The 24,781-nt window shown below is 39.8% G+C and overlaps 4 protein-coding genes across 9 annotated transcripts; 3 read left to right on the forward strand and 1 right to left on the reverse strand.

Annotated features, from left to right (window-relative positions):
- Positions 1–34: 34 nt before the first annotated feature.
- On the forward strand, positions 35–7,388 carry LOC5512308 (pyruvate dehydrogenase E1 component subunit beta, mitochondrial). The gene is made up of 13 exons (XM_048729920.1): positions 35–169; positions 237–296; positions 1,041–1,148; positions 1,428–1,490; positions 1,563–1,598; positions 2,028–2,090; positions 2,198–2,242; positions 2,757–2,864; positions 4,336–4,405; positions 5,026–5,136; positions 5,745–5,836; positions 5,909–6,050; positions 6,661–7,388. The coding sequence occupies exons 1-13, from the start codon at positions 122–124 to the stop codon at positions 6,807–6,809; spliced, it is 1,095 nt and encodes a 364-aa protein (XP_048585877.1). The 5' UTR covers positions 35–121; the 3' UTR covers positions 6,810–7,388.
- Positions 7,389–7,886: 498 nt separating this feature from the next.
- Positions 7,887–12,733, forward strand: LOC116618227 (vesicular inhibitory amino acid transporter). Its single transcript, XM_048729915.1, has 3 exons — positions 7,887–8,940; positions 10,230–10,415; positions 11,174–12,733. Exons 1-3 carry the CDS (start codon positions 8,643–8,645, stop codon positions 12,163–12,165), a joined length of 1,476 nt encoding a protein of 491 aa, XP_048585872.1. The 5' UTR covers positions 7,887–8,642; the 3' UTR covers positions 12,166–12,733.
- Positions 12,734–14,787: 2,054 nt separating this feature from the next.
- Positions 14,788–16,653, forward strand: LOC5512327 ((Lyso)-N-acylphosphatidylethanolamine lipase). Its single transcript, XM_001632620.3, has one exon. It carries the CDS (start codon positions 14,847–14,849, stop codon positions 15,960–15,962), a length of 1,116 nt encoding a protein of 371 aa, XP_001632670.1. The 5' UTR covers positions 14,788–14,846; the 3' UTR covers positions 15,963–16,653.
- Positions 16,654–16,779: 126 nt separating this feature from the next.
- On the reverse strand, positions 16,780–24,577 carry LOC5512307 (translation initiation factor eIF-2B subunit gamma). 6 transcript variants are annotated; one of them, XM_048723699.1, is made up of 14 exons: positions 24,431–24,577; positions 23,840–23,971; positions 23,596–23,722; positions 23,117–23,350; positions 21,948–22,105; positions 20,181–20,358; positions 19,840–19,948; positions 19,614–19,703; positions 19,376–19,512; positions 18,776–18,960; positions 18,516–18,596; positions 17,919–18,067; positions 17,328–17,431; positions 16,780–17,005 (listed from the first exon to the last, which is right to left on the reverse strand). In XM_048723699.1, exons 4-14 carry the CDS (start codon positions 23,265–23,267, stop codon positions 16,956–16,958), a joined length of 1,392 nt encoding a protein of 463 aa, XP_048579656.1. In that variant the 5' UTR covers positions 23,268–23,350; positions 23,596–23,722; positions 23,840–23,971; positions 24,431–24,577; the 3' UTR covers positions 16,780–16,955. The 6 variants fall into 6 exon arrangements, with proteins under 6 accessions (XP_048579656.1, XP_048579632.1, XP_048579637.1 ...); XM_048723675.1 differs by having other exon boundaries at positions 16,780–17,008; positions 24,431–24,576; XM_048723680.1 differs by lacking the exon at positions 23,596–23,722 and having other exon boundaries at positions 16,780–17,008; positions 23,771–23,971; positions 24,431–24,576.
- Positions 24,578–24,781: the final 204 nt, after the last annotated feature.

A 24,781-nucleotide genomic window follows, 5' to 3' on the forward strand; every position in this document is an offset into this window, starting at 1 on the left:
TCATGATGTCCGAGTCCACGAGAATATTGTACAGCGGCGAATAGCGTGGTAATGTGCGTAAAGTACACTGGCTGCCTGCGCGTCTGATAGTGGGTAGAACTGTGGCATTTCGCAGCTGAAAATGGCTCTTGTAAAAGGGCTTTCTCGACTCGCGAGGCAGTCTAATCATGTAAGAACCTCCGTGGAGTTGCTTTTTTATAGTGAATGATCCTCAAGGTTATTTGTATCTTGTTTAGGTTGGCCTCGTCAATGCGAGCAAGCGAATGTTTGGTACTAGCAGAAAATCCCTTGCTACGGTAAGACCTGTTTTTTACACAGGCATACTTACTGGGATGCAAGTTTATGATTTAAAAGCATAACTCCATTTGTATTCCTGAGGAACTCGTGCATATTGTATAAGTTACGCATTGTCCTTTTTTTAAATTCTCATAATAATAGCATGCTTATTTTAATTGATCTCTTACAGATGTATAAGCTTAAATTGTCATCAGTCAATATCTATGAATCCATTCTGGAAATCCATGAATTTCATAACTAAAACAATTCTCCTGTAAAAATGAATAATGAAGATAAGTCCCACGTCTTCCAATACCTCTTATATAACACTAAATCCTGTATAATGATCCTTGGTCTTCTAGAAAGGTGAGGGGTAGATTACCCTAGTACCATTCATAATTTTTTTGCATAGTTGATAGTGTTGAGAGGATAGAGTGGAACCTCAATAGAACAACATTACATCTTTATAAAATGGGAAATTGTTAAATGGAAAATTTTTAACCTTCCATAATGATTCGAATTGAAGAAGTTGAAGGAATAATAAATAGACATCAGCATCCTATAGTGCTTCGCGAACTCGGAAGTACTTCATTTGTTGAGATCTATTTAGAGGGGATGGGAGGGGGGCACTTTTTGGGGAAGAGGCGCTTATTCCAAAATTTGAGGTTGAAAGGGGGTACTTATTCCAAAATTCGAGGCTGAAGAGGGTGCTCATTGAGGGGGGGGGGGCGCTTATTTGAATCATTACGGTTTGTTGTTATCAGCTGACTGTTAGAGAAGCTCTGAATGCTGCAATGGAAGAAGAAATGAAAAGAGATGACAGAGTATTTCTACTAGGGGAGGAAGTTGCATTATATGATGGTGCTTACAAGGCAAGAGATATTTTCATTTATTTTCATGATTGGAATACATTTATGAAGCTCGTATTTGCTTCATCCATTTGATTTAAAGATTTTTAGTTTATAGAAAAATGTTGTTTGATGATCTTAATTGTTCTGTTCTGGTTAGCAAGGGTCTGCACAATATTTTTAGTTTATGGAGAAAATGTTGTTTGATTATCTTAATTGTTCTATTCAGGTTAGCAAGGGCCTGTACAATATTTTTGGTTTATGGAGAAAATGTTGTTTGATTATCTTAATTGTTCTATTCAGGTTAGCAAGGGCCTGTACAAGATTTTTGGCGAGGAAAGAATAAGAGACACGCCTATAACAGAGGTAGGAGCAAAATCAGTCACTGTCTTTTGCTTCTCTGTGTTCAGGTTACAATAGTTGATTTCTCTTCTACAGATGGGGTTTGCTGGTATTGCTGTTGGGGCAGCTATGGTAAGATATAAATTTTATTATTAAAAGTCGTCTGTCACCAAATGCTTTAAAATGTCCTAGCTTTGTTTTCCCCTGTTATGTAACACCATGTTAGGCATACCATGTTTTTGTAGCTCTCCAAACTTTCTCACATGATTTAATAGAAGTTGGTGATGCAAAAAGATATGTAGTTTGTTGTAGTGCACTCAAGAAGTGTGTAATTTTAGTGATGAATTTCGTTACCCTCAAACTACAGCCATCATAGTACATACAGAATTATTGCAGAATTTTGGAAGAGCCTCCCAAACTGTATTCTTAGTAAGCCTAATAATATTATTATAGTTGGTAGAAATGTGACAGAATGGCCAATTGAAATAACTTTTACTCTGAATGATTCACATTTCGATTAATTATAATTATATATAGAATTGTGTCACATTCTCATTCCAGGCTGGGATGCGGCCAATCTGTGAATTCATGACCTTCAACTTTGCTATGCAAGCCATTGACCAGGTAAATTATGATCACCAGAAGTTGAAGAAACATTCCCTGTTGTCACAATCATTCCTTGAAAACGCTTTTTGATGGATCATTATGGGTAATTTTTTTTTTTGTTTCAGGTTATCAACTCAGCAGCCAAGACATTCTATATGTCTGCAGGAGATGTAAGAAGCACATTGTGTGTGTATGTTTTTGTGTTTCCCAGTGCCCTGCTCAGTGAGCCGCTGCTATGATGGCATAATGATGGCTTAATTTAATATGTGTAACATTATTATAATATAACTATAATGTAAAGTAAAGCTATGATTGATTATGGTTGATTGATTAGCTGTTCAAACCATCCAAATGTCTTTTTGTTTCTTTTTCTAGAGTAGATCAAATATCTTTCCAGAATCAAAATATCCTTTAATGTGCATGGAAAGAAACATTGCTTTACTATTAAAGGATGTTTTGATTTAATGTGTGTAATACAGTAATCTTGCAGATAGGATAATAAACTGTACTATATATTTACTTCAAGGCATCTTTTCACTTTTGAATGGGTTTCAAAATCAAGCTGCCAGTTCTAGATGGAATAAAGTCTTTATAACGTGGGACTATGTACCTTCTCTGGAATCACACATGTTGTTCATGATGAGATTAATGACAATTTAAAATCTCACACTTCTGCCCTGTTAGGTCCCAGTCCCCATTGTGTTCAGAGGGCCTAACGGAGCAGCAGCAGGGGTGGCTGCTCAGCATTCACAGTGTTATGCTGCTTGGTATGGTCACTGCCCAGGTCTGAAGGTTTGTATAGTTGCATTACTTTCCAAAAACCTGATGCCATGCTTACCTGTGTTTTGCTGTCCACACACATGATGCCATGCTTACCTGTGTTTAGCTGTCCACACACCTGATGCAATGCTTACCTGTGTTTAGCTGTCCACACACCTGATGCCATGCTTACCTGTGTTTTGCTGTCCACACACATGATGCCATGCTTACCTGTGTTTAGCTGTCCACACACCTGATGCAATGCTTACCTGTGTTTAGCTGTCCACACACCTGATCCAATCCTTACCTGTGTTTTGCTGTCCACACAAGTGATGCCATGCTTACCTGTGTTTAGCTGTCCACACACCTGATGCCATTCTTACCTGTGTTTTGCTGTCCACACACATGATGCCATGCTTACCTGTGTTTAGCTGTTCACACACATGATGCCATGCTTACCTGTGTTTTGCTGTCCACACACATGATGCCATGCTTACCTGTGTTTAGCTGTCCACACATCTGATGCCCTGCTTACCTGTGTTTTGCTGTCCACACACCTGATGCCATGCTTACCTGTGTTTTGCTGTCCACACACCTGTTGCAATGCTTTTCTGTGTTTAGCTGTCCACACACCTGATGCCATGCTTACCTGTGTTTTACATGTCCACACATCTGATGCCATGCTTATCTGTGTTTAGCTGTCCACACACCTGATGCCATGCTTACCTGTGTTTTGCTGTCCACACACCTGATGCCATGCTTACCTGTGTTTTGCTGTCCACACACCTGATGCCATGCTTACCTGTGTTTTGCTGTCCACACACCTGATGCAATGCTTATCTGTGTTTAGCTGTCCACACACCTGATATCATGCTTATCTGTGTTTAGCTGTCCACACACCTGATGCCATGCTTACCTGTGTTTTGCTGTCCACACAAGTGATGCCATGCTTACCTGTGTTTAGCTGTCCACACACCTGATGCCATTCTTACCTGTGTTTAGGTGTCCACACACCTGATGCAATGCTTATCTGTGTTTAGCTGTCCACACACCTGATATCATGCTTATCTGTGTTTAGCTGTCCACACACCTGATGCCATGCTTATCTGTGTTTATCTGTCCACACACCTGATGCCATGCTTATCTGTGTTTAGCTGTCCTCAAACCTTAATGCCATGCTTATATGTGTTTAGCTGTCCAAACACATGATGCCATGCTCGTCTCTGTTTAGCTGTCCACACACCTGATGCCATGCTTACCTGTGTTTAGCTGTCCAAACTCCTGATGCCATGCTTATCTGTATTTAGCTGTCCACACACCTGATGCCATGCTTACCTATTTTATCTGTCCACATAACCTATCTGTGTTTAGCTGTTCAAACCCCTGATACCATCTTTTCCTGTGGTTAGATTCTACACACTAGATAAAATGATTAGGTATGTCTAATAGCATATTTTCCTATGCTTGCTTGTCCACGTCCCCTTATACCATGCTCCCCTTTCAGGTAGTGTCACCTTACTCAGCAGAAGATGCCAAAGGTCTACTTAAATCAGCCATCCGGGAACCCAACCCAGGTATGGATGGGATTTGGGCTATCAAGTAGTGATGTGTGCCCATTCCATATAGTTGAGCATGTAGATACCCCCATTTCTTCCCCTACAAACTTAAGTGTACACAGTTCTATTGCTATATAACTGAGGATTGGGAGTCCTCATTCTTTAGCCACAACAAACAGTCAGTATAGAACCCTGTTATAGCCAAATCCGTTGTTGTGCAACCTCAGCGAATCCAAAATGCTTGTCTCATTTGGTAATAACACCTAGTTAATCAACCGTCTAAACCGATTGATGACTTTCATGTTTTCACTGTCGCGTCATAAACCATTTGACTGCAAACAAGCAAAGGAATTGATTGGTTGTGGTAGTATGATTGACTTTGTATTATTTCCAGGTGAGAAATGGATTTGAATTCTTGGCAGTTGTGCAATAACAAATTTGGCTATAACTCAAGCAATATAAACAGAGACAAGTTTGGAAAACTCTGAGCTATCCAAATAGAAATGACCAAGAACTAGAGCTAACAGGGAGTTCTAGCTATAAACCTTTAGGTTATCAGGGTTCTACTGTATTTGTTTAGAAACATTAAAGACTGATTGCTTGTGTTCATTGTAATGACGTCTCCTTTACATGTGTAGTGGTGGTTCTGGAAAATGAGCTGATGTATGGGACATCTTTCGAGATGTCAGATGAGGCGATGAGTGCAGACTTCCTTGTTCCCATTGGAAAGGCAAAAATAGAGCGTCCAGGTACTTGCTATTTTTTTCCTCCTAGTAGGATTATTCAACCTGGTAGTAAATCTGGTTAAACCCTGGTTCTGGTGTCGGGGAACTTGTAACCTTAGCTCAGTCAGGAAGTCGAACCATCCTACTCAATCCCTGTAGAAACATCAAGCATCTGTGCACTTCTCTGTTTTTGATATGTACCGTGGTCCCGTTAAGTAAAGACCGGCCGCACAGCTTTTTGGCCATTTGTTTGGTACACTTCTATTTTAAATGAAAAGGTGATCGTGAACGCTTAAAGCGGCAATCGCTTTTCCGGATGGCCGACGGAAACCGGCAAGAGACAAAAGAATCCGCGCTATTTAACAGGCCATCCGCTCTAAATTATCAGTCACATCCTCGAAGAAACTTCCAATAGACACACTGCTTTTACAATTTTGAAATATTTTTCGCGTTTCCCGTTAAAAATTATCGAACATTGTTACGTAATCGACCGGAAGTAAACTGGTGACATAGCCGCTTTTAATTTTCTTGAGTTTTGCAGAGTCCAGTCCCGCATCTTTAAGGCTGCTGTGCGACCCATGGTTTATATATTTTCAGATTGTGTTTAACGTGTATTTTGAATATCCTGACAGGCAGTCACATCACCCTGGTCGCCCACTCACGCCCTGTGGAGACCTGCCTACAGGCGGCCAAGCAGCTTGAGAGTGAAGGCATCGATGTCGAGGTAATTTCATGGCTTACCATCACGCGCCCTGTAACCTGATCAGTTTTGCTCACTTACAAACATGTTTCACAGGTGCTCAACCTTCGTAGCATACGACCCATGGACACGCAGGCGATAGTGGACTCGGTCAAGAAGACAAACCACCTGGTGACGGTCGAGGGGGGGTGGCCTCACTTTGGTGTAGGCGCTGAGATCGCGGCCACCGTCATGGAGAGTAAGTAGGGACCTTTAGCAACGACACCGCGGACGCCGACGACAGGAAACAATGGAATTTAATTCAGAATTCAATAGCAGCACGTGGAAAATGCGTTCTGTCTGATACATTTTAGCCGTTTTCCGTAAAACCACGGACGTGAAAACTCCAATTTTCACGGTTAATTAAGGACGCGGACGTTTGAACTGTAAACTCCACTAGCTACGTTCGCTGCTGTAGAAATATTGTCCTTATTTTATTTTTATCTGCCTCTGACTATAATGTTTTGCTTATTTCATTGCAATTAAATTATTATTGTTCGCCACGCGCAAAAAAAACTTTTCGATCGCGTTGTCCTAGCCGTCGTCTTCGTCCTTGCTTAAGGTCCCTAGTGACTTATTTACACGTGTTCACTGAAATGTTGTAAATTCTGCGAACTAATACTAGGATTTTTAATTGATAAACTCTGGAAGATTACGATTGGTCAGTACTTATAAATGCCATCCTATCTCATCGCACGGTTCTTGGCTCGTTTTTAAAGCTTTTTTGTACTCCGGGGTGTATTACGCATCTGTGCTTACCATTTATTCTCTACTAAACCCGAAATCTAATCTATGTTTTGATTTTTCAGGTGAAGCGTTTGATTTCCTTGACGCGCCCATCATCCGCGTGACAGGAGCCGATATACCGATGCCTTACGCCGCTCTGCTGGAGAAGAACGCACTCCCACAAGTCGAGAACATTGTTAATAGTGTCAAGAAGACGCTTAACATCGCCTAAAACCACATGACCCGAACACTGGCCAATCAGCTTCGTCCTGAATTACATGACAACAAACAGCAGCCAATCAGAGGTTGTTGCCTTCATACGCGTCATCAATATCTATTTTGTTGCGGAAGACAGGAAACAAATCTAGCAAAAGTGGCGGGAAAATAAAGGCGCGAGACTGGCGCAATTAAAAGTTATAAAAATAGTGGAAGTTCGATTTCAGGACCTTTTTCGCCGTAGTGAAGTAGTGGAGCCGTAGTGGAGGTTTCCCAACAAACTACTGAATAATTTCTAAGGTCTCTTTTATTTCAGTCACCACGTATTGTGTGATAGATGTTTTATTGAACTTATCAATTCCAGGTATTCTCTACTCGTTTTTTGTTATGGTTCAGGTTTTTTCCAACTTTTCCCAGCATTTTCCTTTTTTTTATGACTTGGCTAACTCCTCAAAGTTTCATTTCGCTATTTCTAAAGGATGGTAGACTATTGATGATAGAGGTTCTCTTTAAACTTTAATAAATGAAATAAATAACAAAGACTTTATTTATACAGGAGTCTGTATAGATTGTGAATAAACGTACTATGCTTTTACTTTGTCCTTTTAATGTTTGTATTATTATTGTTGTATTTAGAATTTATTTTAACCCATATAGAGCCTCTTCTAGCCGCCATTTTGTCACCTCAGCAAAGTACCAAGTATGAGCAAGTATCCATTTCCATCGGCTGATTTAGAAAAGCTGTTTTGATAATTTCGATTGAATTTGGCCGATGAAACATGAGACTGTAATTTAGGTTGTTATTTCGTGATTTTTTTTTTCAAAACTGTCCAATAGTAGCCTTTATACAGACCTCTGTAATTCCTTTTTTCCTGCGTGTAAGAAAGGAATTACGGAGGTCTGTATACTATCCAGGCTATCCAATAGTATTTGATAAAAATTTGGTCGATAATAGCTCATTGAATACAAGATTCCTTTCATATTTTCCCCATTCACTGGCAAGGGCACAGGTAGCCCAAGCTCTGTATTTGTGCCTATTGATCTAAAGTAAACATTTTACGAAAAACAAAAGTGAAAAGTGGAAATCTTCCTGAACATTGTTTGAATCGGGATTCTTCAAGAACAACAAAGACGATAGATACGCACAAATACAGAGCTTGGGTTACCTGTGGCAAGGATAAACATTCTATAGAAACATTTTCGTTTTAAAAAGTTAAAGTGTTAGTGTATCGATTGTTTCAAAAAGAGTTCCCGTGTGTTGCGTGGCTACTGATTGCGTTTTAGCTCTGGGATTGCATTAGTTTTTATTTGTTGCTGTTTCATTGTAACGCGTTTGGGTCGACTATTAATCGTCTCCGACTGCCGCGCGGATACTTTCCGACTTTGCGTTGACTCTCCGATGAACAATCGATCCAGTGAAGGTATCTGTCACCTGCCCATAGCTAACGGAAAAAGCTTTTGAAAGCGAAGATCACACATGTCATAGAGGCGATAATAGCTGATGCGGCTAATCAATACAGCAATCGGCCACAAAACACTGCCCACGTAAACTACAGAGCTAAAACACACAACAGTCAACCGGGGCTTAAAGTAATGTGAAATACGAACAAAAAATATTACAAGTACGCTTATCACAAACACGGAGGCTGAAGTATACCCTTTTAAGTGCAAGAATTTACAAAGTAAAAGCAATGTTACAAATTATTCATGATTTTAATGCTGTAGATGTCTTGATTTGATTGTGTTTTAGATAATTTCACATTACCAACACCTCATAAAGTCATCATTGCCACCTTGATGGTGTCAAACAAAACAGAGACCAGAAGTACAGAATGCACCAGACGCTATAATGGAGAACGTCAAAGGGCTTATCTCTAAGTATATACCAGTCTTTATTTCCAGCAAAAAGGACTCTTCAGACCAAGAATACATACATGTAAAGCGTGAGGAAGAGGTGGACGATGATGATTATGAGTTTGGAGGGAAGACGTGCGCGGTCGAGGCCGGAGACGAAGATAATGGAGAGGAAAAAGAAAAGGAGAAAACATTAGACGAGACCTCAGGAACGAAGGGAATAAGCTCAGATGTGCCGCAAAAAAGTACCACAAGTCTTCAAGCGGCGTGGAACATTTCCAACCTTATTCAAGGTAAGAGATGCTGTCAAATACTGACGCTGTGATCCATCCAAAAAAAAAATTTATGAAGCTTTATATCTCGCTGAAGTAACATAAATCTATACTGAGTTGCCCAAGTTCCCTTTTTTTTCCTTCCCTATTTAAATTCTTCATTCCTCTTGGCTGAATGCAATTGTTCAATATGTCATTAAATGTTATTGCGTGTTGGTTTTTCTTAAGCGGATCCCAATATTAGTGAAGGGGCTCGTCATATCCCAATTATAAAAATTCTGGCATTACTGTCTGGGCCTAAGGGGTGCGTTAATGTGTTGTTAGTGGAATGTTGGAGTATTTGCCCCTGCACAAACAGCCGCCAGGTTGGGCTCAACATTTTGAAGACGATGCAAATAAGCCCAATATTGATGAGTTCCTGAGCAAACCGAGGGCTAGCAAAGCAGTGCTACTCTTTGAAAGGAAATGATACGCAGTCTCGGCCAAAAGTTTCCAATTAAAGTTTAACCAACATGCGTCAGCACGTCTTAACATAGTGTTCAAACAAGCCCAGCATTGCTAGCCCAGCTGGCAGCTTAATTATAAAGGAAATGACAGGCGTGGCTGTGCCCCCCCCCGGTTTCTTAATGTCTCTGAATTGTGCCCCTCCTCCACCAGTATTTCGAGGCCAGATACGGCACTGTATATCACAGCATCGCCAAAAGTAACGAGAGAAAGGATGTACCCGTCGAAACAGTCCACCACGCCTATCTTCTAAAGGACACATATATAGCTGTTAAGTCTACTGCTACCCCTTCGGGTCGAAATTAATTTTAACAGCAACACCACCGTTTTGATGCAGCTTCAAATTATGTGTGGAAATATCGACCCGTTTAGACAAATACACAGTGGTCAAAGCTGAATTCAGTTCGGTTAACGATGACCAACTAGTAGACGATAAAGTCTATTCAAAAGTGCCGGAATTGACAACCAACAATGTCAAATGACCAAACTAGACAGCTTTTTCGGCTATACAAGTTTACCTGCTAGTTCAGGCGCGTACACAGGGGGGTGCGCAGGGTGCGCGCGCACCCCCCCCCCCCCTTGGCGGCCAAAAAGTGGGTCATTTCTTATAAAGGAATCTTCAAATACTATGATTTTTCCATATGATCTGTATGACTGCGCACCTTTCCCCCCCACCCCCCCCCGCCTCAGCCAATCCTGGATACGCGCCTGTAGTTCAATTGGGCTCGAGGAATATTTGATAAACATGATTTGTTCAATTCGCGTCACAAAAGCGCTCTGTTTAATAATTGTTATGGATCTTCTAGGTACTGGTACTCTCGGTATTCCATACGCGGTGAGCAAGGGTGGCTACATGGCTCTTGTGGCAATCGTCTTTATCGCGGTCATCACGAACTACACCGGGAAACTCATAATCGAGTGCTTGTACGAGCGGCCCATGAACGCTGACGGAAAGCGTGGCAGGCGACTAAGGAAGAGCTATGCAGCGTTAGGTGAGGTTGGGAGGTCTGCTTTAGAATTAGGAATGAGAATGATTAGAATAGAAAAAGCGAGCCTTCGTTTTCCCACGTTCCCATTCCGGAATTGAATGGAGGCCATTTTACCCATTCTGCTACCTGTAGCAGAATGACTCGAATGCCATTCTGAACATTTTTACCAACCATTCCAATTCCAGAATGATAGGAAAAACGCGCCTTTAATTGTGTAAGGCCTCGGACAAACGCCGTTCTTTTCATGTACCGTTACAAATGCAAATGAACATATAACAATCAAATAGGTTAAACCTATGTTATATTTGCATGTATTTGCATTTGGAACGGTACATGAAAAGAACCGCGAAGCACCATTTTCCAAGCAGTCAGTACACACTTTACAGCTGACGACACCAGCCACAGCACATCAACCTTTAATGGATAATCGTACGATACAGTGATTACAATTTGCTGTATTTAGTAGAAACTTCTTAGGTATTAGATTTTTGCCAGTCTTTATTTGCCAATCTCCATTTGAGTTTTTTTTTTAATTGGTGTATATCAGGGAAGTCCAGAGAACGCGGAGAAATTCCTTTCGCTTAGTGAGAGGAGGTAGCTCCCCCTTTGGCTTTTTAGTGTTTCCCCTCTCAAAAATTAACTGTTGTGTCCCATTTCAATGTCATCGTCGGGACACATCAAACTCTAATACTTACGATATGTCCTTATTCAGCGATTGACGATAGAGCGGGGTTCCAATGTATCTGTTCTCCTGTCATTAGGTCAGTCGTGCTGGAAGCGAAAAGGAGCCCTCCTCGTTTGCGCCGCGCAAGTGATGCAGCTCACTTGCGCATGTGTGCTTTATCTCATGCTAGTAACCGACTTCTTCTACGATCTATTTGAGCACAAGGGTCTGTCGCGCACGGCGTGGTCCATTCTAGCAGGTGTGGTACTTCTCCCGTCCATCTTTCTTAACCAGCTAAACCGGATCTCGTGGTTGAGTATGTTCAGTGTTTTCGCACTGGTAATGGTCTTCTTGACTGTGATTGGGTACGGCGTTAGTCAGCGCTACTCTTGGGACGCACACATGCCTTTCACCACCCCCCAGGGGCTGCCTGTGGCGTGGGGGATCATCTTGTTCAGCTTCGTCTGTCACCCGTATTTACCTGGGATCGAAGAAAACATGACGTCACCGGAATCTTTCGACCAAGTCATGAACTACTCCTTCATCATTTCCGCTGCCACCAAACTCATCTACGGCTTTATCGCGGTCCTCACGTTCAAGCAAGACACCAAGCAAGAAATATCCGAGAATCTGCCAGCAGGGGCTTTGGAGAACACGGCCAATGGCTTTTTAGGTCTCAATGGCCTTTTCTCGTACGCCCTACCAACCTTTACTCTGTTCACAGTGCTGAATAAGGCTCGCTTGCCATGCCTTCCTCGATGCTTCCCAGATGAGAAGACGCCGTTCACCAAGCAGGAACGTGGGGTCGTGTATCTCTTGAGGGCGGTATTCGTAGTGCTGACCGTGGCTATCGCTGTCTTCGTACCAGAGTTCTCGCTTCTCATGGCTATTATCGGTAGTATTTCTGGAGTGTTTCTGACGCTCGTGTTCCCGCCGTTGTTTTATATCATTCTCCACTTGGAGCATATCAGTAGCAAGCAGTACGTGGTGAATATCTTGATCGTGTGTGTCGGAGTACTCAGTGGAGGTTTTGGGCTTGTGTTCTCCGTCATTGCTTTGATGAAAGTGTATCTGACGGGAGAGGATTAGATGACCTGGCCTTTAAACGAACGTCTAATCTCAGGGTAGAGGATAAGCTTAACTGGACCCTGCTCTTGGGAACCACATCTCACTGGAGTCATTGAGATATTACTCCTCCAAAAAACAGAATGTCTACTGCTTCAGGTGCAGAGAGGAGAACTTAGCTGTAATGGAGATCGCTCTTCGAAGAATCCTTAAGAAATTCCAATAACAATTCTAAAATAATCACAAAGAAATTCCAATGAACCGCTAAAGTGGTTCTACAATTAAAAACAAGAACAAATGTAAAAATATATAAGGACAATTCTAAGAAACTGAGTGATCAACATTTAATTAGCAGATATAGTATGTAATAATTCCCTCTCGTGTTACTTAGTCTGATGTGTTTGAGTTTTGTGTGTAGGGGGGGGGGGGAGGTTGTTCTTTAAGTTTTAAAAGAAGATGAATGGTTGCAGGGTTCTCGTCCGCCTTAAGCTAACGAGCAGGGTGTTTGACCAGTTTGAGGAATTGTTTTAATTAAGTTGCATAAAGAAAGACCTACCATCTTTTTAATTAAATAAAAGCCTGTTTTTGCTCATTTTTGTGTATTCACAACAAAAGAATAATCCGGTGGTTTCTGTTCCCTTCAAGAATTAACAATTTTCTAATCACGATAACTCGGTTTTCGGGTTATCGAATTTTACTCACCGCGGTGATCCTGGTTTCTAAAACTTCTTTGTTCCTAGTCAGTTCCTACTCAGTTCTTATGGTAAGTGGGGGGTGGGGGGGGGGGGTAATTTTCCAATAACAAAAAAAACTAAATTATCTATTTTTGTATAGAATTGGAGAGTAAGGCTGGAAATACACCAACATTATTTTTTTACATAGATTTTTGCGCTATTTAGAGGATTAATGCTAAAATTCTATTTGAGTTATTACTAGCGCAAAACATTCAAAAGGCGATCCTATTTGTACAAAGAAATCCAAATTTGTACCCCTAACTTTTTACTGTTTTATTATGCTGTGTTGTGGCATAAAATGCGTGTGAAAGGTTTCAAAGTTTTTTTTTTATAATTAGGAACCAGTTTCTACTTCCGGTCACGAGTAGAAACCGATTAGAAACTGGTCTAAAAAATGATGCAAATCTCTATGAATTTTGATAAATTTAAAAGAATTCCCCTTCATTCGGATAATTAAAATTATATCCGGGTCACTTCAGGTCCAGTTTCTATTTTACTATCCGTAATTTAAATGTAACGCACTAAGTTATTGGTGTAGCTAGCGTGACTACCAAGTGCGTGATCCAAGCGTTACTTCTACTTAGGTGGTCTTCACCGTTGACAGCGGCGCCGACAAAAAGTAAATGTTTACTGTTTGAGGATTTAGCAATAAATAAACTCTAAATCGGTATAGAAACGTAATAGAAACACAAAAAAATCCTTATTTTGTAGTCACATTAGAGCTATCTCCTTGTGTATTATAAAGAAAATTTCAATCGTCTAAATTAGAAACCAGACAAGTCTAGTCAATGTCTAGACTCTACTAGACATTAGTCTAGAATCCACAAAAAATAACAAAAATTGCTGTAAATAGTTTTATAAATCATATTTATAATGCCTCTCCACCGATGCTATCTGATTTTACTCGGTAAATGATGTATTTTTACCATTTTAGTATTTTTTTATGAAGAACCCCCCCTTGACCTTGATAAGGAACTGACTTGAAACTGACTACTAGGAACTGAGGAATCAGGAACTAGGATCACCGCGGTGTTTTACTCTGTAAAACTCGGGATCTTCAGCAACAACGACGGCAACAAGGACCACAAACGAAGAAAACAATATAATGGAATTGGTTTGCCAGATTTGCGGATTCAGTGTAAAGTACGTAGATATAATAAATATGCGGCGTCTTTTGTCTGATAGCTTTATATTTACCGTGTACACAGGGGGGTGCGCAGGGTGCGCGGTAGGGTGGCGGCCAAAAAGTGGGTTTCCTATTAATGAATCTCCAAATACTATGTATTTTCCATATGTTATACCTGCGCATCCCTCTCAGCAAATCCTGGGTACGCGCCTGCCATAAAAAAAACGAAAAATTTTCTTCATTATTTTACCTTCGCAACGATTTTAGAATGAACAGACACAATGGAAAAATAAGGCAGTCCAATGGGGATTTAACCCCCCCCCCCCCCTCCTGTCCCGTAGATCCGCTACTGTTTATGTGCTATTCGCATGAGCGAATTAAGGCATTCTATATATCACTCTGGTATGTCATAAATCTAAAAGTCAAACTTTTTAGTAAGCCAAATCCGATAATAAACGTCCTGTGGAGATACTGAAATGGAATAGTAAACTAGTAGTAAGATTTTTGTTAGAAAACTCACCCCTCCATCCCGGAAAAAGTAGTAAACCTCCCCCTCCCCCCCCCCCCCCCCCCCCCCCCCCTCCCCCACCCAAATACGTCTGCAACCGAGCAACCGAGAGTCTTGTGAGGAAATATTGATATTGAGATTTGAAAACCATAGTAAAAAAATGTCACGATGGGGACAAAGTAGGGCTTACTAGCTGTCCGAAATCGGGCCTACATTCTTGGCTACCTGTGCTAGTACCCAAGCCCCACGGTAATATGTAATTTCGTGCCCATGCCTTGACCGAGGAGACAGGTGAAACTTGCAAATTATGTAAACAAAAACAAACTGTCTCTGGAAAATGGCGGATTCTCTTTCTTCTCTCAGCAAATTGACTTCCTGGATTGGAAGTTATTGGCTGCCAACATCTCAAGAAAGGCTACAAGATGCAGAATCTAAGATCTTGCAGCGAATCCAAAAGCCATGGGAAGGAAATTTCGTAAAAGTTGGTAAAAATGTCGAGATTTGGACCCTGAAAGTGAATACACAAGAAGCAAGCGGAGAAACACCTTTGGTGCTGGTTCACGGGTTCATTAGCGGGGTCTGCTGGTGGGTACAGAGTTTCGATGTCTTGAGTGAAAAGCGCACAGTGTACGCGTTTGATTTGCCGGGTTTTGGTCGTAGTTCACGCCCTGAATTTTCAAGCACTCCAGAAGAGGCAGAAGACGAATTTGTGCAGTACATCGAAGAATGGAGAAAAGCAGTCGGCCTTGAGAAGTTTATTCTGCTAGGGCATAGCCTTGGTGGATATCTAGTAACTGCTTATGCTTTGAAATATCCCGATCGAGTGCATCATTTGATTCTATCGGATCCTTGGGGATTTTCCATTCTGCCATACGGTGCTGTAGACCGCCACCCCGACAGCCCCTTCAGCTATAACCAACTCCCAAAATGGCTGCACCTCGGGAACTATTTTACAAATACTCTTAATTTTCTAACCCCAGTTAGATTATTAGGCCCTTTGGGACCGTATGCTGTTAGCCTGGCACGCTTCGATCCTAACAAGAAGGACTCGGCACTGTGGAAAGAGGGGGCTGTTTTCGAGTATATTTACCACTGCAATGCCCAGACACCCACCGGCGAAAACGCTTTCAGAAACATGAATTTTTTGCTGGGTTGGGCAAAGCACCCTATGATTAAACGTGCTCGAGAAATAGACCCGAAAATGAGAATTTCCATCATGTATGGATCCTGGACATTTCTCGACCACAGAACAGCATACGAGCTCAAATGCATTCGACCGGAGTTGAGTGTTGATGTCTACATTGTAAAGGACGCAGGGCATGATATTCATGTTGACAACGCTGGGAAGTTCAATGAAATCATGGCTGACATCTTATGCAAGTGTGCTAGGGATGTAGATGATGAAGACTGGATGGCAATAGAGACAATTGATGAACCTTCACAGGGGGACTGATGTGTATATGGGGTTTCGAAAGAGCCAGGGAGCTGTTCGTAACTGTACATTTTTTAGCTTTTTTGAATATTTATTTGGCTGCATATCATATTTTATTAATCCCAGTGCTTCAGATGCAGTGCAAAGTCCATGTAAAAAGTATTAGATGTAAAAGGTTTACACTGTATTTGCAAGTACAGAGTTATTGTTTTTGTTTAAAAACAAAGTGCATGAATAAAAGCCTATTGTTTTCTTATCTGAGCAGGCTAATGAAATCTGATGTAAACAAATATCACTTTCCTTGAGTAGTTTGAGCCAGAAAGTGACATGTAATACTAGTTTTATTGAAGGAAACTAAACAGCTATTTATTATTCTATTCCAACTTGAGGGTGGATGGTTTGGTGTTCTTTTTGAACTTGGAAATAACAAAAAACATTCTAGCTTCTGAAATGTATTTATTGCAGTAATTGGCAAATGCTTTGTTCTAAAACGAATTCAATGTTTTTATTTTATGTTAAATATTGAAAGATGTACATAGTCAAAGTTGTTTTTATTGCTTGGGTTTATGTTTATCAGACGAGATTTTATTGGGTTATATTAAATATGTTTTTAAAAAGGATCATTTTCTAGATCATCTATAACACAAGAATGATTCTTTACACTATTGTTAGATTACTTTATTGTAGTTTTCAAAAAAAATAAGCTCATCAATTAACGAACTATTATTTTTGAGTACACAAAACAGCTATATAGAGGAATTATAGAGACAATTTTCAGCTATAACTATGCTGTATTGTCCAAAAATTATCCAAGATAGCACACAAAACACTACAAGGATTGGTATGCTATTGATCCCTTTATTTAATTTTAAAGTTGTTGCCTACAATAATTTAAGGAGTCAAAAGTGGACAGCCACAGACTCATTGTATTTTTCTGGGTTCTTTTGTGAATGGCATTCTTTGTTTTTTTTTGTTGTTGTTATCTTCACAAAAGGGCAGCTAGTGCAGCCTTGGCTAGTCAAAATCCATAAGCTGATCAGCAACTAATGCCTCTCCCTTGCACTCTGCTGAGAAAACAAGGATAGAAGAAGAGATTAACGAAATAAATAGGTAAATAATTCAAATACAGGGAGTGTATAAAAAAGCTATGGAGAAACAAAAATTAAGAGGAGAACTTGAGTCCATAATAGACCATCAGGATGTATTTCTGATCATGCTCGCCTTTCTTTCCCTCTAGAAAAGCACCACCAATTCAATCTAAAATAACTCTCACTCATATCACTACATTGACTAGTTGTCTATTAGTAGGCCTCAAAGTTCAATATTTTTTTACAGGCTTGTCATTGGATTAACAATTTCTAAAAATCTTCTAATAAAAAAGCTCACCTCCTTCACCAATAGTGTGTGAGTTGCCAACTTGACAGTCTTTCAGGCTTGCATTCTCCTTGATGTAGGCATTGTTACATACAATAGAACTAGTGATGTTACACCTAGAGAATATACAAGACATAAGTATCATGTTCAATATAACTGAAGAGGGGCTGATCAAGGATGCATATCTTGAAAAGTGGGGCACCACCCAAAAGGGCACATAACAGAATGGTCATTAGTTTAGCTCCTTAGCTAAACTAATTAAATTAGGTGTTAAACTAATTAAATTAGGTGTTAAAACACCTTAACATCATAAATACCATTGCCCGGACCTTCCTGGATCTGCCACTGTGGCAAGCAATACCAGTAAAACATATCTCCATTAAAACACATGCAGCTCATTTGAGTAGAACATTATCAGGTGCAGAGCCAGCATATACTAAGGGGGGAGGGGGTGTGATGGGTGCACAGTGAGATAATATCTCATGTAAAAAAAAGTATAGTCGTTTATGACCCTCTAGTGATAAATTACCCACTTCTTGGCGGTCAAGCAGGATAGGGCACCCTGTCAACCCTTTAGATACACACCTGATTATATCAACTTACCCATCTTTGATGGTGACATGATCCATGATGACAGAGTTACTAATCTTGACTTTATCTCCTATAGTGGTGTGTTTGCCTATAACGGACCGCTTTACAGATACTTTATCTCCAATGGAAACACTAGCATCCACCATACTGTCATTGCCAACCTGATCAAGGAAAACAAAGGTAGACAGTGTTTGCACTCTGCCCCTGGGGAAAGGCCACCCCCTCCCCCCCAAAAAAAACAGACAGGGTTATCATCAGCAAAATTTTAACCATGAGGTATAGCGCTCTGGGTGTTTTCAAAAGCATTTCTTACCCATTTCTAAACCTAAGAGATAGCCCTAATACAATCATATTTTCAATACTCCTAAATTAAATTGCAGTCATCTCATTGCACTGCCATGAAGCACATCTCTTTTCAGAGACGTTGTGTGTTGTATTTTAGTGCTGTCATCCAGTTTTCAAGTCCTGTTGATATTGGATAGGATGATCCATTGGCATGGGACCCCCCACCCTAATATGTGTCAGGCAACACAAAAAAATCCAAAAGCCAAATGATATATCTGAATTGAGTTTTTTTTTTCAAATAGTACAAGTTACTGTACCACCCACCTGTGATTTAGGCTTAATCACTGCGGTTGAGTGAATAAGAGGAATTTCTTTGGATGAGAGACTTGGAAGCTGTTTGGGAATCTGAAGAAAAAAGCCTTTTTTTTTAAATTTTCAGTAAATAATATGAAACCTGCAAATAGTTAGATGGTAGAGAAAAATTCAGAAGGAGAATAATCATAAGAGGAAAACAAATTGCTGTTGCTATAATCGTAATATTGCTACTGATTCAGAGAAAACCAAAGAAAGGATCACAGTCATACCAGTCTGTTTGCTTCCATGTAAAGCTGTAATGTGTTGGCGTTTAGACACAGACCACTCTCCATCACATAGGCGTGGCACCGTAAGGCGTTCCCATCACCCTTATCTGTTGTACATGTCCCACTCCAGGATGAGAGGCCCCTGGTCGCAACAGTGATCTCATCTTCTGCTAAAAAGCTTAAAACGTCTGTAATAAAAAGAGAAAATCCAAGTTGTTGAATGGCATTCAGAATTAATATACAAATAGAAGGAAGTAGGGTGTAAAATAGTCTCATGTGCAGCTGTCCATGTCTGTGCCAGTCTAGAATCCGGAGGGATTCAACTAGGTGTAAAACTTATTGCAATTATTGTTCAGTAAGGATTTCTGCTACAGTATAACATAAAAAACAGGGATATATGTCTGTGATAGGCTTTACTTTTATGACACAGATCAAATTACTAATACAGTTCCTTTTTAAGCAATGAATAATGTTGAGTTTTTCTAGTTGGTTAAGAGGCACGGTAATAAATAACATTGCTGGCTGACTTAGTCGTGTAGTAATAGCTGGTTGAATTAGTTGTGATACATTGAACTGGCATAATTATTGAGTAACAACTCATACCTGTTTTTCGGTCATCACCTGCCATGGAGATAGATGCTGTATCATTTAGTGGAAGCCCAACTTTATCTTTTTTCTGCTTCTGAAACTGCTTCTTCACCAAAAATGGAATCAGTTCTCCTTTAATAGTTGAAATTGATCTAAAAATGTGAATAACAAAAAAAAAATTGCATTACATCAAATAATTTGTTAGAATCATAAATATTTTCTATAAAAAAATGAGAAGTGGAGGCACACTTACTTATTTTGAACAAGATAATCTATGATCCACTTCTTCATGATGTACAAGTGAGTATCTACCAGTCTGGTAACAATATTTATACAAGGGTACCTAAAGTAGAGTAACAAAACAGATTTAAAACTTTCAATTTCTGACATTGTAAGCAGAAACCATTTCTTGTAAGGGCGAGAGTTGACTGTATTCAAATGGTATTTTCAAACAATACACTAAAAACTCTGTACCTTACCTTTTCAGTAATGCTTTACGAACAATTAATGTTTCTTCTAGATCTGCTTCAGATGCACAAAACAGAAGTCTGCTTTCTTTTGAATCCAGAGCAATATAGTGCTTTTGAACTGTTAAATAACAACAATAATATTACATACAATCACAAAAATCTGATTTACTGCACAAAACTAGGTAGAATTTATCTTGCCACTTTTATGGTATGTGTTTCTGTGCCAAAGTTACTTAAACAAAAAATAATAACTACATGTACATGAACAGAGAGGCATTCAGTTTTAAGGGTGATTTTCATTAAGATGCCACTTCTATAAAAGCATAATGTAGAAACATTATCATGCTAACCTATCTGTTGCTTCTTTTTCTTTGCTTTAGGATTACTTGCTGCCTCTCTGTCAGCACTAGTCTCGGGAACGGGCGCAAGAAGAGCAGTGACTGATGCGTCATATGTATGATGAATGTCAGCCAGACGATGTAGTGGGAGGTCTGTGATGAGGTCACAGCTAATGACAATTACATCTTTCTGTTAAAAATTAACAAACGTTTACAATCATTATTACTGACTCACTAATTGAAGCTAACAAGGTGGAGCATGTACAGGGTTTTTCAAAAGTTCGTGGAAACTTTAAAGATGCTCTTATCCACTGAGATGCCAACAGACTAACAGTTAGAAAAATAGCAAAAATTCTAGGAAGAAGCAAGAGTTTGGTTTCAAAGTGTACTCGAGTTTGGCGAAGTTTAGCCGACAAGCCAAGAAGTGGAATGCCGAAAGTGCTAAACCAAGCTGCAAAATGGTAGTCGAAAATGCCAAGAGAGTACAAGAAAGGATATTCATCCAGAAAAAAAATATATCCCAAGAGAAAAGCTATCTTAGGGTTTTTGTTAACCGTCTGGAGATACATGACCAGGAAGGGTTGGAAACCTTTCAAGCAGCAGAAAAAGCCATTATTGAGCACCCAGCAAAAAAAAATCCCATTTGAAGTTTGCACGGAAGTACAAATCTCTGTCCGATTCTGAATGGGAAACTTTCTATTTACTGACGAGTGCCCTAAATACTTGCTTTATCTCCCCAACTAAAAAAACAATGTTGTTTGAGGATCTCAAGAGACCAAAGTTCCCCCGTCTTGGCATGACCAGGTAGCATGACTGGTCGTGGCTTAACTTCACTACACTTTCTACCCCAGGGTCGAACAGTAAATTCAGAATACTACATCAAGAGAATCCTGGAAAAGGGAGTTAAACCTTTTTCAAGGAAATCCAATTCTGAAAACCTTGCGAAGAGAATGCTGTTTTCAAATGAACGGTTTATGGTATTCGTGCAAGATGGAGCACCAGCTCATACCACTAAGGCAAGTCAGCACTGGTGCAAGAAAAACCTACCTGCTTCCCTAGAAAAAGCAGAATGGCTGGCTAACTCACCTGACCTCAATCCAATTGAGAACTTGTGGGGCATTATCGATGAAGAAACCTACCGTGATCCTCAGCCCAAGACAATGACATCACTGAAATCCCGATTAAAGGAATGTGTCATTGTGTCGGTGCCAAGAATGTGTCATTGTCTACTCTGAGTAAACTTTCTCACTCCATGCCACAGCTTCTTAAGAACGTCACCAAAGCAAAAGGAGGACACACAAACTATTGACATTCATATGGTAGCTTGCTACATTATTGTATTTTATTTTGGTAACATTTTGTTGAAGTCTGACCATCAGAACTGAGGTTATAACAATTTGAAAGTGTCCACAAACTTTTGAAACACCCTGTAGAACTTGAAGTTGGATAAATTGAACTCCTTGATTACTCTAACAGACCTCGAGTTCCATAGAAACTAATCTTCAGTTATCATACTTAGTTAAAACTTGAAATCTTTGCTAACTTGAACAGTTATTTTGTTTTCCTAAAGGGCTGAATCAATAGGGTTTCAATGTAGTTCTAAGAGAGGTATTACCTTAACTTAGTCTGTGTTATTCTGAGGTGTTAACATTTCACAGCTTTGCAGTTTCAAAATGTTATGTTCAGTAAAACTTTCAGAGATTTCACAGACTGGTTTTATTCCTTTCCCCCTTAACTGATTAAAACTGCATAATCATGTTGTAGTAGGAAAGCACATACCTCAATCACATCTTTAATATGTCGAAGAGAATCTGCAGTACCCATGTCAATGTCATCAGGGATTGTTTTGAGCTCAAACTTGAGTTTTGGATTACAATACATGGTCAATGCATGAGAGACTTCTGCTGCTTCTGCTTCTAGCGTGACAACTATAATTTCTGAAAATAGTATTGAATGAACTGATTAGATGCAATTACGAGAACATGACTTACTTTACTACATCATAAAAGGCTCTCCCATTATACATGCGTCTAAGGAATCATGTGATATTTAACAAATTTAACAATTAAATGCTTGGACTGCATTTGAACTATCAGTGTATGCTATAAGAAATCATCTAAGATAACTAACTATTTGTATGTAATACAGTACCGCTCACGAACATACAGTAGGGACACTGTCCCTATGTTCGTGAGCGGTACTGTATCACATTTAGTTTTAGTCATCTTAGGTGATTTCTTATACAATAAAACAAACTCTATATATGTAAATTGACCCTTTGCTCTTTCAAAAAAGACTCCTGTACAGCATTCTAGGGTAGATAAGTTTGTTACACCTATTCAGAACAGTGTGTACAGGCCTGTAGCCAGAATCAAAATTTGCCTCATGCTGGCTACAGACCTGGTGTAGATTATTTTGTATTTCAGAAAAAGTTTGCACTCAGAGAATCAATGTGTTGTGACCTGCAGTGCTTCATGAGTGTAAATGAATAAGCGAATAAGCATAGATTAAAACAAATACAGTTTTGGAAAGCTATGATATTCTTGTTGATGTGCCTGTAAACAAAAGACCAAGATTTGGCCATCAATTAACCTCTATGGGTTACAAGACATGGATTCATGGGTGCAAACATATTCAAAATCAATGTTATTAGAAACCTGAGTGCCAGAAGTGTACCAGGTATTCAGTATTTGGGCATGAACCCCCAGCTCTGGGGTATCTAGGAGTGTTTGTCTTTAGTGTGAATCTTTTACCATTAGATAGAAACAAATGCAATAAAAAACATTATGGTTAATTACTTTTTATTTGAAAATCTATCATTTTTATGTATTGCAATTACACCAAAAAGCTAGTAGCTAGTCTTAAAAAGGTGTCACTTGGGTATTTTATTTCTTATTTTTGTAAAGACTTTGACACAATACATCAATTATACGCCGATCGTGCATTACCTTCGAAACCCGCCTTTTCGAGTGTGTTGATAGGATACCATATTAGTGGCAGGTTCCCTACAGGCAGTAGAGCTTTAGGGATGTCTTCGCTGATGGGATACATGCGGGAACCACTGCCCGCTGCCATTATTACAGCTTGGAATTCCGCCATAGTGCGAGATTTAAGGCCCCCAAACCCGAAACAATGCCTCAGATACTTATTGAAGTATTTGCTGTTGCCAAAAGTAGAAATCGCTGCGAGAAGCGAAAGATAAATGATTTTCAAGTCATTTTCAGTAAAAAGTCTCCTTTTGAGAGAACCTTCCTTGGTTGTTGCGAGGCTACTCAGCTACTCAATGGGATGTACGCTGGTTCCAAGCTGCGCGGGCTCGAAAGGATAGAACAATTCCACAATTCTCAATACCCCCCCCCCCCCCCCCCCCCATAAAAGTAATAGAGAATAACAAAAACAATGAAAACAGAAGTCATCGCTCGCCCACCGTGTTCTCTGCAGTGGCTAAAAGAGCTATGATGATATTCTCATATTTCCGGGACCGCCCGGGTGACTTTGGCATGACAATAAACTGCTTTGCTAAACGGCTTTCAACTCACTGCCAGCTATCCAACCTAAAAACAGAATTTTAAATTTGGAATATCAATGCTCATCTCAATTACCTGAAGCAAAAAAAAAAAAAGAAATTGAATGGCAAAAATCTAGACAATTCCATGAATATAATTCCAAACTTTAAAGCATTCTGTGCTTCTTCCTTGGTCCGTTTTAGCTTATGATTTGCACACTTCCAGCCGTGACTTGTATTTCTCAGAGTCAGCGAGGTGTGACAGCAAGGCTGTGCTCGCGCGACCGCAACCCGCAAACTGAAATTGTAACAAACTTCAGTCCTTAGACTGGACAATTTTGAACATACAGTATATGTTCGGTCTCGACTCCCTCCCCCCCCCCTCTCTATGTTATTATCTGAATAGTCAATGTTTTTAACCATCAAAGCCAGTAGCCGCAAAGGACTCACTTTTTTTTTCTTCTCTCTCCTTCGTGCTCGGTAATATTTTTGTTTGTTCTTTACTGTGATAAAAAAAATCTGTATAAAGCCGTCCATTTTCCGCTCTGTCACTTCTTCCCAAATTACCGCGAAGCTAAGCCCTCGAATTTCTATCTGAAATAGTGCTGTGCTGATTTATTTTCTGAAGATTTTGGCTTTCGCGAAATTTTATTTTTTTGATTGTCGTTTATCCTAATCCTTCAAATTTTCTACCAAGATGGACTAAAAATATGAAAAGAAATCTAAACGCCTTTTGTGTTTTCCAAAATACTTTTACCTCTAAATGGAGGCCTTCATCTTCAGTTTGCTAAGCAGCTTCTTCTCTTTAAACACCGATATGTTTTATTTTTCTTCTGAAAAACCTTCAGCGAGAAAATGCCCCCCCCCCCCCCTGGCTATGGACTTTGAGACGGACATATAATAGAAGTAGTTAGATATTCACTGGGTCTTTTTGTACGAATTCGACGCGCACTTTGACCTTAACAGGTATTTGGGATTATTGACACACTTTATAAAGGAAAAAAAAGAGGGACGTGGGATATAAAAACTTGCTCGCTGGCATTTAACCTGCCATCCTTGCTAGCCAAATCTCTAATTGCGCTATTTATTTAGGTTGTAGTAGTTATTG

Source organism: Nematostella vectensis, chromosome 1 (assembly GCF_932526225.1).
Source record: "Nematostella vectensis chromosome 1, jaNemVect1.1, whole genome shotgun sequence".
NCBI classification, from domain to species: domain Eukaryota; kingdom Metazoa; phylum Cnidaria; class Anthozoa; order Actiniaria; family Edwardsiidae; genus Nematostella; species Nematostella vectensis.